This window comes from Geotrypetes seraphini, chromosome 2, assembly GCF_902459505.1.
Source record: "Geotrypetes seraphini chromosome 2, aGeoSer1.1, whole genome shotgun sequence".
NCBI lineage: Eukaryota > Metazoa > Chordata > Amphibia > Gymnophiona > Dermophiidae > Geotrypetes > Geotrypetes seraphini.
The window spans coordinates 514,168,792-514,184,030 of NC_047085.1; the positions used below are offsets into that span (position 1 = coordinate 514,168,792).

The 15,239-nt window shown below is 40.9% G+C and overlaps 2 protein-coding genes across 4 annotated transcripts in view; one reads left to right on the forward strand and one right to left on the reverse strand.

The window, feature by feature from the left end:
* LOC117355257 (gastrula zinc finger protein XlCGF26.1-like) overlaps positions 1–14,208 on the forward strand; it is a 31,446-nt gene extending 17,238 nt beyond the window's left edge. Inside the window, exons 3-4 of one of the 3 annotated variants that reach the window (XM_033933556.1) lie at positions 10,261–11,527; positions 11,612–14,208. In XM_033933556.1, coding sequence (XP_033789447.1) covers positions 10,261–11,527; positions 11,612–11,906 — 1,562 coding nt within the window. In that variant the 3' untranslated portion in view covers positions 11,907–14,208. Of the gene's footprint in view, positions 1–10,260 lie in introns of all 3 variants that reach the window. The other 2 variants (XM_033933554.1, XM_033933555.1) reach the window with 2 other exon arrangements.
* LOC117355249 (zinc finger protein 420-like) overlaps positions 1–15,239 on the reverse strand; it is an 818,521-nt gene that overhangs the window by 432,940 nt on the left and 370,342 nt on the right. The gene's annotated exons all lie outside the window — the stretch shown is intronic.

A 15,239-nucleotide genomic window follows, 5' to 3' on the forward strand; every position in this document is an offset into this window, starting at 1 on the left:
TTCTCCTGCCTCTGCTATAAACTAATCTGGGGATTGGCCCCCAGCTACCTACTACCTCACTTCGAATTCCACTCCTCTATTAGGCCTACCAGAAACCGTAACCTCTTTACCTACCCAAATATCATAGTCTGTAGATATTGTACCTTCTTTGATAGAACATTCAAATTCCAAGCAGGTAGACTGCAAACTTGGATAGGCTACTTCACTGATGCCATCAGAGAATCATATAGTATCTTTAGGAAAGAACTAAAAACCACCTTGTTTAAAAAATTTATAACCTAACCAGACTTCTCCCCTAAAATCGGAGCCTCCTCCCATCCAAAGAGTCCATCTACCCTCTTCCACCAAAATTTCTACCTTTAATCGTTACCAATTTTCCCACTGGTGCCCGTCCTTCGTTCAAATGTGCCAAGTTCTCATTAACATCTTATGTTATCTTTTTCACCTTTGCAGTCTTGCACCTTTGTAACTCAAAGCGCAATCTCCTTTCTCTCTCCTACTTATGCTCCGATACCGTCGACTGTATAATGCTACTCATTGTGAAACTGTGTAATACACAGACCCTGTAACTCTCCTGTTACTATCACTAGATGTTCAATGCTATACTCTGTAATTCGCTGTCTGTACAGTTTTTCTTCATTGTAAACCGCCTAGAAGTCGCAAGATTGTGGCGGTATATAAGAATAAAGTTATTATTATTATTACGCTCCTGACCCATGCAGATCGCCATGAGGAAATGGCTGTAGGGAGTAGAGAATGACACGGTGACAAAATTCATCACCGTTCCCGTCCCCGCGGATAACCGTGGGAAACCATCTTCATGTCATTCTTTAAGGAGAGATTGAAGAATCAGATTATAATTGGGCACAACCATTGACCCGCAAGCTTTGCTTTGAAGAATGCTGGTGTAGAAGGACAGAGGTTGAAATAGATACTAGAAAATGACATGGGATTATTTCCCGCGGTTATCCACGGGGACGGGAACGGTGATGAATTTTGTCACCGTGTCATTCTCTAGTAGGGAGTTCCCGTCGTAGTCTTGAGAGACTACGGGAACTCACAGCAGCCATTTCCTCATGGCAATCTGCACGGGGCAGGAGCGTAGGAAGATTGCTCCTGCCCCGAAAGCCCTCTAGACCAGTGTTCTTCAACCTTTTTACACCCGTGGACCGGCAGAAATAAAAGAATTATTTTGTGGACCGGCAAACTACTAAGACCGAAATAAAAAAACACATTTTCGCCCATCTCCGCAAGCTCGGTCCCCACAAACCATCTGATCCCATCTGCACAAGCCTCAGTTATGATTTTATATTGAACGTATTTTATTAAAGTATAAAAAGAAACAATATTCTGTACAATTGTCATTTTATAAAAATAAATATTCAGAGCAAGGACCAACAAAACCCCTGTCTCCCCTCCCCTTCACATATATCCCCTCTACTATCAAGAAAACTGAACAAGCCAAATTATTACAGAATGCTACACCGAAATATCATGCTAACAGAATACTGCAGTCACACATGATAGAAATAGTGTTAGGCTTTGCAGTCCCCAGTTATGTTTCTAGCAGTAGCAGGATATATATTTCAAATCTAATATATTGTGATGACAAAATAGAAATAAAATGATTTTTTTCTACCTTTTGTGGTCTCTGCTTTCATCTTCTTTCCACTCTTCCTTCCAGCGTCTGCCCGTTCCATCCACTGTCTGGCCTCTCCTCCTTCCATATGTATCTGACTTCTTTCTATGCCCCTCTCTCCTTTCCATCCATCCTGTGCCTCCTCTCTCCTTTTTACATCATTCATTCCAGCTTCACTGCTTTCTTCATTTTTATCTCTCCTACACCAGATCTAGCATATTTATCCCTCTCTCATTTCTCTGCTGATCCCCTTTCCAACATCAATCTCTCTCTACTTTCTCATTCCTGTCTCTCTCCTTTCCCTCCTCTAATCTCCCTGCCAGCTGTTTCCTTCCTTTTTTCCTTCTCCCTTCCCTCCTCCCCCCTATCCAACAGTAGCTCTCTTCCCATCCCTTTCCCTCTTCCCCTCCCAGCAGCATCTCTCTTTCTACCTCCAGGTGCAGTAGCAGCTCTCCCTTTATCCAGCAGCTTCCCAGCTTCCAACAGTGGCTTCCTCTCTATCCAGCAGCTCTCAGTACTTGCCTGCAGCAGTGTTTTCCTTAGGCAGCCTTGGGTCGTTGCTGCCTCTGAGGAAGGGGAAGTTGCCAAAGTGAATCACTGCCCTGGTAAGTACAGAGCTGCTAGGAGAGGAGACAGCCACTGTTGAAGGCTCCCTGCACATTCGCGACCCCCCCCCCCCAAGCCGGCAAAAACTTTGCACCGCAGGCCCTGCCGCCCAAGACGAGCCGGAGGCCCCTATACGCCGCATCCTGCACGTGGGCAGACTCTCAACACAGACGCTGCTGATGGCCCCAATCCACACGCTGCCCCCCACTGCGCACGCTGACCACCGCGCATTTCCCTTCTACTTGCCGCTTCCCCGCGGCCCTCTTCGGCGACTCGGCAGGGGCAGCGATCAAGACAGGCTGCCAAAGTTGGGACCTTCCCTCTCTGAGTCCCGCCTATTTTATTTCAACTTCCTGTTTCCGCATAGGCGAGACTCAGAGGGAATGCCCGACGTCAGCAGCCTGTCTTGATCGCCCGAGGCTGGGAGGAACAGAAGATTTCCCCGAACACCACCGGGGCAGGAAATTTAACAGCGTCCATCTCGCCGGCCCTGCGCGGACCGGCAGGAATTTTCTGCGGACCGGCACCGGTCCGCGGACCGGCAGTTGAAGAACTGTGCTCTAGACCATCAGGTAAGGCCGGAAAGGCGGCAGGAAGGTGGGGGTGGGTCAGAGCCAGATATTTGCGGTTTTTCGGCATTCGCGGTCCGGCTCTGCCCGTATCCCCCGCGAATAACGAGGGAGAAGTGTAGTTAATAATCGAGACCCCGTGTTTAATTGTAAATCGCTTTGAATCTATGATATTGTGGTATATTGAAATTTTAATGAAACAATCTCAGCGTGCTGCGGCTCTAGTTCTAACCACTACACCACACTCTCCTTTTTATACTTGATATAAACTCATAAGTGTTTGAGGCTTGTGCAAATAAGGACAGAGTCGATGGGGATAGTGCTTATGGGGATGGGAAGGGGCAGGGACAGAGATTAAGTGTGTCATTCTCTAGAAGGGATTAAGCAAATATATGGTAATTATGTACAGACATTACTAGACTTGGTGGTGGTGGGTCCTTATGTAATGCTTTAAAAACTAAGACAAAACAGGCAACCAGTGCAATTTCAAGAGCAATGTCGAGATGGTCCCTCTTGGATGTGCCAGGAACTGGACAGAATTGCACACACTGGCCACGAGATCAAAAATACAGGTCTCAAACTTTACACAAAAGGATCCCAAAGCATTTAAAAAATCTTATTTCTGCCTAAACTTAGCTTTACCCTTCTCCTCCACTGCAAATTCCAGACATCGTTCCTTTCATCTAGCTTACCCCTGTGCCTGGAATAAATTACCCGAGTTTGTCCAATAGTCTGTATCTAACAACGAGATCAGTCTGTATGAGCCACATTGAGCAGAATCCTTACCAGGCTTCAAAATAAGCGTCACACCTGCCAATCTCCAAGAATAAGGCAACTCCATACCCTGATCCAAACTATTAAAAGCCCGGATAAGGGGACCAACTAATAAATGCCTAAAACATTTATAGAAACTATTCATAAAGCCATCCAACCCAGGAGCCTTCCCATGAGCTAAAGTAAAAATCACCCACAAAGTTTCCTCTTCTAATATAGGGGCTGACAGATCATCTGCTTCCTCAGGCATCAGTTCAGAAAGCTGCATCAATTTGAATTTGAGATCCTATATGCTCTGGTGTGTAGAGGGTTTGATAATAAGAAAGGAAGGCTTGAGCAATAACTTCGGGGTATAACAGGTGGAACCATCCGCGGCACGCACTAAGAAAACGTTTTTAGCTGTGATCTTCAAATGTCAGGTTTCGGTCCAGGGTGACGCCAAGGATTTTGGTTGTGGGATTAATTGGGTAATCTGATCCATTTAGTCTCAAGGAGGTGTTCACGATCTTGTTATTGGGACTTGCCAAGAAAATCTTGGTTTTTTCGGGATTCAGTTTTAGTTTGGAGTCCAATGTTCTACTTTGGTAAGGACGGATGAGATGAATTGTTCTGTCTCTTGGGTCAATGAGGTTATAGGAATAATAATTGTTATATCATCTGCATATATGTATGATTTCAGTTTTAAATCAGATAACATATTTCCCAGTGAAGCCATGTAGATATTGAAGAGTGAGGGGGAGAGTGGGGAGCCCTGTGGCACTCCGCAGGGATTGGACCAAGCTTGAGAGTAGGCTCCTTCGCTGTAGACCTGGTATGTACATTTTTTTAGGAAACCAGTGAACTAGTTTAGTACCTGTCCAGAAATGCCGATGGAATCAAGGCATCTAAGCAGGAGGTCATGATCAACAAGGTCGAAGGCACTTCTCAGGTCAAACTGCAGTACCAGTGCACTTTTTTCCCAGGAAAACAAATGGAAAAGATGGTCAGTCATGGAGGCCAAAACTGTTTCAGTGCTGTAATTTGTTCAGAAGCCAGATTGAGAATCATGTAGAATGTTAAACTTCTCTAAATATTCTGTGAGGTCGATGTTAACCAGACCTTCTATTAGTTTAAGAAAGAATGGCATGTTGGCAATGGGTCTGTAGTTGGCCGTCAAGGAAACGGACTCCTTTGGGTTTTTGATAATAGGAGTCATGAGGATATGACCAAGTTCCTCTGGGAATTACCGGTACGCATGCATGATGAAACCCAGTTAAAAAGTTCAGCCATTGGATTTTACATATTTTGAGTAAAGCTTGAGGAAGTGGCTCCAGTCTGGGTTTTCAAAGTGATTTCAGGTCATATCAACAGCTTTACCTTTTTTGTCTGAGGCAGGAAACATGATAGGTAAATCTATGCTTGAACCTGCAAGAGACAATCTCAATTTGTGGATTTTTGTAGCGAAAAAGTCAGCTAAGATCGCCGCAGGGGGTGGGGAGTCTATTGGAGCGCTTGTGGAATTCAATATCAAACAAAGAATTGACTATTTTGAAGAGTTTGTGACTATTTAAAGTAGGAGAATTAATTTTTGGGGAGTAATGTTTGCTACACTTTTCTTTGATCATTATTTTGTATTCTTTAACCTTTAGTCGCCAAGTAAGTCTATCTTCTTCTTTCCCTGTTTTGAACCATATTCTTTCCAATTTGCGTAATTCTCGCTTTAAGACCATTAAGTCGGTATCATACCAGTTGTCTGATAAACGTCTTTTTTTACGTTTTTTCAGAGGGGCTATGTCGTTTAAGACTTGATCACTAAAGTTTTTCCATCCTAAAATGAAGTTAGGGTCAAAAGCTGGGTTGGAGATTAAGCTATAGTGCGTCCAAAATTCTACCGGGTTCAGCTGTCCTCTTGTGCAAATAGTTTTCTCTTTGAAGTTGTTCCTTGGTTCTGTTTTAAGTTGTCTTTTAATCCAGTATAGTTCAAAGTTGCATAAGAGATGGTCCGACCAGGGAGTATAAGACCAGGTTTCACCTTTGAGACTTATACTGGGGGTCGTTAGGGCATTAGAAAGGAATGTGATCAGATCTAAGTGGTGACCTTTCTGGTGGGTTTTAGTTGGGGATGGTTTAGAGAACCCTAATGATGTAAGGAAGGAAAGTAGGTCGGTTACATTCAAGTTTCTTTATTTTTGATATACCGTCTATAAAAATACATGTCTAGACGGTATACATTATAAAAATTATAGGAAGGAATTAAAGTAAGCAAATAAAAACAGTAATTTATCAAATATTAAAAATATTGGACAAGTTCATTGGAATTGTCTGCCTTTTTGAGGTGTAAATTAACATCCCTGGCTATAAAGTTGTAGGCACCGGCTACCGAGTTTGCAAGGAGGAATTTGTAGAATTCCTCTTTTGCTAGGTGCCATTTGTTGGGGGGGATGTAAAATATTGTGAGGATCAAGTTATCTTTGCAATCCTCTTTAGATATTTTACAAGTGAGAATTTCCAGGCGAGTAGTCAGTTTGGAGTGTAACACTTGGAACTTTAAATGGTTTCGGAGAATTATTGCTAAACCACCTCCTCTTTTTTTGATTCTTGATAAAAGGATAATTTTGTAGTCTGAAGGTAGTATATCCCCTATGATGATATCCTAATCAGAGGTTAACCATGTTTCAGTTAGAAGTAGAATATCCAGATGGGTTTCTTCCAGCCAGTCTTTGACCAGTTGTGCCTTATTCCTGACTGGACGAATGTTCAGGTAAGCTCCAGATAGCTTGTAATGATCTAGAGGAGCCAACGGCTCCGAGTGTTGTAGGTTTTTTAGGAGTCGTTGTCTTTTTTGCGTTGGTCTTAAGGGACGGTGGGAAGAGTTAACCACAGGGATTGGAAAGGGACCTGTTTCCATGCAGTCATAAAGGTGGTGAGAGGGGCGAAAAAAATTTTTGGACCTGGTGATTCTGTCCCATGTAAAGTGAGTTTGAATTGATTCAAATGCTAAAGGTCTTGATAGCAAACTTCTCATACCTAGTACCTAGATATTCTCAGCGACCTGGTCCACATCCAGAAGAATCCGTAACAGAATTCAACTGAACCTACCGCCCATAAGGAACCTTCAATACAAGCAAATTTTCAACTCCATGCTAACCTATCTGGGAGTAAAAACCTGGAACGATCTCCCAGAAACTATCAGAAAGGAGGCCAACTACTCCTTCTGAAAAAAACTGAAAACTTACCTCTTTGACAGTTAATATCTGCCTTTTCCTTTCCTCCTATATGTCCCTTTCCCCCTTCTCCCCCTTCCCTCCCTGTTTTACTCTTCAGTCGCCTAGAGCTTGTATAGGTTTGTGCAACTCACAAATAGAACATTAGATTAGAATTAATGGGAAAGGGAAGACGGGACAAAGGGGTCAAGAAACAAACTATATGATACTCTATAATGCGCTGTATCAAGGACAAAATGAATTCTTCATTGGACCCTAGGCAACCAAGTACACTGGGCTCCCTGGACCTGCCCCCTCCCTGCTTCTGCCCTCATACGTACCCCTTCTGCGAGAGTGTACACTCTTGACCCGGGTCTAGAAGATCAAGTAGCTGAATTTGCAGTCTTCAAAAGGCTATGGGCGGTTCCTACACGCTGCCCACAGCTGACCCAGAAGCCTTCCTTCTAACGCAAAATTCCAGCATCAGAGGAATGGCTTCCGGGTCAGCTGCAGGCAGCATGTAGCCCACGGCATTTTGAAGACTGCGAGTTTGGCTGCACTGAAGAAAGCAGGAGGAGGCAAAACTTGGACACCTGGAGCTGGACACAGAGGCAGATAGACTGACGTCACCAGAGCAGGCAGCATTCTGGGCCCCCCTCAACGCTTCGGGCCTGAGGCACGTGCTTACTTGGCCTGTATCTAGGAATGATGAAAACGAACCATTATCTTTTCCTCTCTCTAAGATAATACATTATGTTAGTCATGTGGGACAGACTTCTCAGAAGTTAAGTATTAGAATGATTGAACATTGAGTTGCTTGAGGACCGAGAAAATGTTTACCTCATCAGTTTAAGTATTCCAAGGGATCTCAGAATGGTTTACATTAATTTATTCAGGTACTCAAGCACTTTTCCCTGTCTGTCCTGGTGGGCTTACAATCTATCTAATGTATCTGGTGCAATGGGGGGATTAAGTGACTTGCCCAGGGTCACAAGGAGTGGCATGGGCTTGAACCCACAATCCCAGGGTGCTAAGCTTTAACCACTGCACCATACACTCTTTGTGCATCCTCACTACATATGAGGGGTTGAGTTCAATTTCTGGGTGGTGCATCCTTTTTATTCTATATCTTGATTTAGATTTAAGGTGTGCTTTTCCTGAACCATATAGAACAGTCATATGTGTCCATACTCCATCCACAGGCTGTTCTCCCATCTATAAGTCAAAGTAGAGACAAATGTGACCCAACGGTAACCATGTTTCAATAGGACTCTGGATCAGGGGCCATTACTTCATGCTCATAAATACTTTTAGCCACTATCTTATAGAATAGCACCTAAGAGCTATTGCAGGTAAGTACGAGGGGCTGGTGTGCAAATAGGCAGAGCACGAGTGGGATACAGGCGATTCCTATAGCTACATGCAAAACCTATAGATTAAGGTTAGAGCACTCGGTCTTTTGGCACCTTTGAGAGAATTGACACGCTGCCATTTCCAAGGAACAAATCACAAACCGGCACTGTCTCGAGATAAATGCTTGAAAAAATGCTTTGCAGATAGAAAACTGACCAATTCTCAAGCCAAGGCACAAACAATTTACATGTACTGAGTATAATAAAAGCTTCACTCAGCTTTCACATCTAAAAAGACACAAAGTGATCCTCTGAGCAAGGCGCTGTCTGGCGGAAACAGCGCAGAGCAAATAGCAGGGCGTGAAAGACCTTCTAAGTCTGGACAGAGTGTGTTATAAGCGAACATCATAAATCCATATCAGGATAATTAACAAATGATCAGAAAATTATATCGAGAGAAGGGCATAATAATATGCTATTGATGTAATTTGCTGGTTAAACTGGACTTAGGGAAAGTAAATATATAAAATATTTGTAGCGGTATTTAAATTATAAGTTCTTTTTCCTTATCTTTGTCCAAATTTCCCGCCTATAGCCTTATGGCTTAATTAATACCAGATGGCTCTTAGACTAGTAGTGGTAAGGAAGATAGAGGGTTTCACATTCCTGAGCAAGGCATGTACTTTCATAAGAATTATGATATACAGTGTTCCCCCGGTTGTTCACGGTCGGTGGTTCGCAGTCCCAGTCATTCGCAGCTCCTGATTGGATAAGGCCCGACTTCGTGCAGGAAGAGGCGGTCGGAGCGAACCACGAGTGATTTCCTGCACTTGCAGTGCTCTGGCTGCTCTCCCGCTGCCCTCTGATTTGTGGGGGGTCCTGGAACGGACCCCCCGCGAATCTCAGGGGAGTACTGTAGATGTAGGTATGTGTGTGTGTATTTAAATATGAAATGTGCATATAAAGCTAATACTATAAAGATTTAGATTTTGGACAATCCAGAAGCAACATATGGAGTTTGACCTACCTGACCTTGAAGTCTGTGAGGCCTGCTTGCCTTCTTAGATGAGAAGGGGGGCTTCTTGGGCTCAATATAGGAGAGCATTAGTGATTCTCATTAAGGGGCTGTTTTGTGTTTGTTTTACCGAGACATAGTCAGACACAGGAAAAAGCCCAGACTGTCGGTTCTTCGTTAGTCAGAGGGCTACATTGATTCATTCTAAGACATAAGACAAATACTGGTTAAGAGAGATATTCCTTCCTTAAGGGTTGTATTGCGTTGGTAAATTTCAACCTAAGTTCTATTAAAATTAATACATTATAATCTTCTTTTATGTAAATTACTGTAAAGATATATAACTGTTATATCTTAAACAACTTTTCTTTCAGCCTGTTATCTATAAAAGCGAAGAAGGTCTTTGTTAAGTGAAAGCCACTCCCCTACCATGTATGAAATGCCTTAAATCATATGAGGGGAAGGACAAATGATGTATATAAGTGACAGTATTGCTATGGCAAATAGCAATTCCTCCCTTCAGCAAGATGCCATTACTCTGCTGTGAAGAGATGAATTTCCATTGTACAAATCATAATTGTTTATGAGCCTTGTAAGATTATTCTGTTATGAAATAACTTTGAATAAATTTAAATGTTAATTGGCTATCGTGTTTGTGCACTTACTAAAAACCAACGGGGGCATGTTTAGGCAGGTTAGTATAGTAAATCCCATTTACCACACAGTGTAGAAACCATTTACATGTACTGAGTGTAATAAAAGCTTCACTCAACTTGGGTTACTTTTCAACCTGTAACTGAAACACAGATCTTACAATTATGTATAAGTTGAGGAAATGCAAGTGTATATTAGATCCCAGTCCCTTATATTTATATAAGAGAATTCCTGCCCAAGCCATTGCGTGGATAACTGAACTTATACATTCTGCCACAGACGTTGGGGGTTTTCTACTGATATGGGCCGTATAGTTCTTACTATAAGCTATAAAAAGCTGACCTAGATCCAACTATCTTGTTAAATTATTGGCCAATTACCAATATACTGTTGTTAACTAAAATAATGGAATCTATAGAAGCCACGACTGTTTTATAACTCATGAGAAATCCCTTCTGTTTCTCTCCAGCAGATCATCAGATCCAACACGAATGGAAGAGAGAAAAGAATCAAGGAGAAGATCCGGTTGAAATGGAACAAATCCAAACACTGTCGAAAAATGTCTGTGAGAATAATTCCCAGGAAACTGAGAAAATTAACACAAAGAATTATAAGCAGGAATCAAAGAACCAGAGAGACCCTACAGAGGTCTCAAGGGATGGAGTCATCAAGTGTGAGAGAAATGACAGAGATCTGAGTTACTTCCCTGAGGACCAGAGACACCTAGCAGAAGGACCCTTCCAAATAAGCTTCACTAAGCTTTCAAGTCTAAAAAGTCACAAAATGAACCACACAGGAAACAAACCATTTACATGTACTGAGTGTAATAAAAGCTACACTCGGCTTTCACATCTAAAAAGCCACCAAATGATTCACATAGGGTACAGACCATTTACATGTACTGAGTGTAATAAAAGCTACACTCGGCTTTCACATCTAAAAAGCCACCAAATGATTCACATAGGGTACAAACCATTTACATGTACTGAGTGTAATAAAAGCTTCTTTCGACTTTCAGATCTAAAAAGCCACCAAATGATTCACATAGGGTACAAACCATTTGCATGTACTGAGTGTAATAAAAGCTTCTTTCGACTTTCAGATCTAAAAACTCATGATAAGATACACACAGGGTACAAACCATTTTCATGTGCTGAGTGTAATATAAGTTTCACTCACCTTTCACATCTAAAAAACCACCAAATGACCCACACAGGGCACAAACCATTTACATGTACTGAGTGTAATAAAAGCTTCACTCGGCTTTCAAATCTAAAAAAACACCAAATGAGCCACACTGGGTACAAACCATTTACATGTACTGATTTTAATAAAAGCTTCTTTCGACTTTCAGATCTGAAAACTCATGAGAGGATCCACACAGGGCACAAACCATATACATGTACTGAGTGTAATAAAAGCTTCACTCAGCTTTCAAGTCTAAAAAGTCACAAAATGATCCACACAGGGTACAAACCATTTACATGTACTGAGTGTAATAAAAGCTTCTTTCGACTTTCAGATCTAAAAACTCATGTGAGGATACACACAGGGCACAAACCATATACATGTACTGAGTGTAATAAAAGGTTCACTCAGCTTTCACATCTAAAAGGCCACCAAATGATCCACACAGGGTACAAACCATTTTTATGTGCTGAGTGTAATATAAGTTTCACTCACCTTTCACATTTAAAAAGCCACCAAATGAGCCACACTGGGTACAAACCATATACATGTACTGAGTGTAATAAAAGTTTTGCTCGACTTTCACATCTAAAAAATCATGAGAGGATCCACACAGGGCACAAACCATATACATGTACTGAGTGTAATAAAAGCTTCACTCAGGTTTCCCATCTAAGAAGCCACCAAAAGATCCATGCAGGATACAAACCATATACATGTACTGAGTGTAATAAAAGCTTCTTTCGACTTTCAGATCTAAAAACTCATGAGAGGATTCACACAGGGCACAAACCATATACATGTACTGAGTGTAATAAAAGCTTCACTCAGGTTTCCCATCTAAAAAGCCACCAAATGATCCATGCAAGGCACAAACCATATACATGTACTGAGTGTAATAAAAGCTTTGCTCGGATTTCAGATTAAAAATTTCACAAGAATATCCACATGGAAGTCAAACCATTTACACGTGCTGAGTGCAAGAAATGTTTCACTCAGCTTTCAGCTCTAAAAAGCCACCAAGTGATCCATACAGGATACAAATCATGTACATGTACTGTGTAATAAAAACTTCACTCAACCCTCAGATCTAAAAAGACACAGGGCAGAAACCATTTACATGTACTGAGTGTAATATAAGCTTCACTCAGCTTCCAAATCTAAAAAGACACAAAATGATTCACACAGGATACAAACCATTTACATGTACTGAGTGTAATAAAAGCTTTGCTCGGCTGTCACATCTAAAGTTTCACAAGAATATCTACATGGCAGACAAACCATTTACATGTCCTGAGTGTAATAAAAGCTTAACTCAGCTTTCAGATTTAAAAAGATACAGTGATCCACACAGTGTAGAAACCATTTATATGTACTGAATGTAATAAAAGCTTCACTCAGCTTGGGTTACTTTTGAACCGGTAACTGAGACACAGATCTTGCAATTATGTTATAAATTGAGGAAATGCAAGTGTATCTTGGATCCTATTCCCTCATATTTGTATGAGAGAATTCTTGCCCAAGCTATTGTGTGGCTAACTGAACTTATAAATTCTGCCTTAGAAGTTGGGGAGTTTTCTACTGATATGGGCCAAATAGTTCTTATTATAAGCTATAAATAGCTGACCTAGATCCAACTATCTTGTTAAATTATTGGCCAATTACAAATATAGCGCTGTTAACTAAAATGATGGAATCTATCATCTCCAGTCAACTCTCCACTTATTAGATGAGATTTTCTGTTCTTTTGCCGTATCGACATGGTTTTAGGCCAAATTTCAGTACTGAAACTTTGCTGATTTCTCCTAAAGGTTCAGCAACTACATTTGAATAACAAATTTGCCATCTTATTACAAACAATTCGACTTGTCCGTGGCTTTTGATGTTGTCCATCATGACTTTTTGATAGGCCTAGAGCATGCAGTCTTAAGCTGGTTTTCTAATTTCCTACAATTATGATCTTATACTGTTAATGTGGATGGTATAATATCATTTCCCTGGAAGTCGTCATGTGGAGTCCCACAGGGATTGCCTTTGCCTCCCATCCTTTTCAATATCTATGTGAAATATCTTGAATCATCAATTTTCAAATCCCTGTATACGTACGCAGATGATACTTTCATCCTCCTTGAGGTAGACTTGAATCTTTCAAATCTTTCTGCAAACATAATTCAGTGTATAATGAAATTGCAGGCTTGGTCATTTTCTGTTCAAATGAATTTAAATGAAGCCAAAACTAAACTCCTATGGCTTGGTCCAAAACTGGATCAGGGACATCTCTACAGATTGAGTTTTCCTCTAAGATCTTAGGTGTCATCATAGACTCATCCCTCTCATTCAATGAACAAGCCACCACTGCAATTAGATCTTTCTCTAAATAATTCATAGTATTTGGTGATTATAATCTATTATCGTTTGAATTTTGAGGAACAGATTTCATCTGTGGTTGCTAAAGGCTTTGGGGCTTTGAGACAGCTTAGAGCTATTTGAGATTTTTTGGGTGAGAAATCATTACATATGCTAATTCATGCTGTTGCATTGTCTAAGTTAGATTAGGGTCATTTAGTATATGCCAGTATAGGAAGAGGACAATTAAAGCACCTACAATCAGTACAAGATGCTGCGATTCGGCTGTTAGGCCAGGCACATATTCGTGATCACGATACACCTCTGTATGTGAAATTCCACTGGTTACCAAAGCAACTTAGGATCCAATTTAAGACCTTGCTGTTGGCACATAGAGCATTATTTGAGTTACAACCATTCGATCTTTCTAATTTGGTGTTATTTTATGCACGATCTCTGAATGATAATAGAGTAGTTGTTCCTCACATTTTGAAGGCCCATCTTGCCTCGACTAGGGATTGTGCATTTTTCTGTTTAGTCCTCGGTTATGGAATAGTTTGCCTATAGAATTGAGAAAGGAAGAAGCGTATACATTTGAAAGCACATTTCTTTCAACTGGCCTTTTTAAATTGAGGGAATGTATTTGGGACTGCTGTATGTATTTGTTTATTTAATTATTTTTATAAATGGGTGAATGTATTAATTAATTTTATTATTATGGATAAACTGATGGTTAGAGAGAAGCATTTATTAAAAAAGTATATATTTTTTTCTCTCTTTCTTTCCTTTTCTATATGAATGGAGTTCTTTTCAAAATTGTTATGAATTATATTGTAAACCTCTGTGATCCTGTTTTTGGCTGTTAATAAACATAAACAAATTAGCTCTCTAGTAAAAAAAATGTTCCTTCAGCCATCACATAATAATAATAATAATAACAGCAGGACCGTGAGTTTTATGCGGTTTACAATGATTAGAAAGATGCTACAAATTGAGTGGAACATACATAGTTAGAGATTAGTGGCTAACATTTTAAGGGATCAGATTTATGGGAGAGATTGTGATGGGAGCAATTCTCCAGATTCGTTACCTAGGTACTTCAAGAACAGGTATGTTTTTAGGTGTTTCCTAAATTCACCATAGTTATTTGCGTGTGTTATTAGTTTTTCCAGGTCTTTGCCCCATAAGGCTGCTTGATACGATAGAAGATGTTGATGGTGTCTCTTAAATTTACATCCTCTAGCCGATGGGGAGACGAACTTCAGTTGTGTACTCTTATGTCTGTTGGTTGAGAAGGAGAAGAGGTCAGTTATATATTTAGGGGCTAGACCGAATAGTACCTTGAAGCAGAAACATCCCAGCTTGAATTTTGCATGTGCTTCCATTGGCAGCCAGTGCAGGAGTTGTTAGGAAGGGGTTATGTGATCGGACTTCTTCAACCCAAAGATCAACCTGACTGCCACATTCTGTACCAGTTGCAGTCTCTGCATGTTCTTCTGGGAGATTGCCAGATGGGCAATATTACAATAATCGAGATGGCTCATTATTAGGGATTGTACCAGAAGTCTGAATGATGTAGCATCGAAGTATGCTCTAATGGACCTAAGTTTCCAGAGAGTAAAAAAACCCTTTCTGACTAGGGAGTCCACTTGGTCTTTCATGGTTAGGCCTTGGTCCAGTATTACCCCCAGAACCTTTATTGTAGGTTGAATAGGGTAGCTGAGATTGTTGATGCATAGTGGAGTTTAGTGACAGTGGATGTGGCGAGGCTATGAAGAATTTAGTTTTTTCTGAATTAAGCTTCAGAGTGAATTCTGTGGTCCATTGTTCTATCAGGTTTAGTGCTTCTGTTGCCATGGGGGTAGTTTCAGAGGGAGAAGTTGTGAATGGGATAATGATTGTAAAGTCATCTGC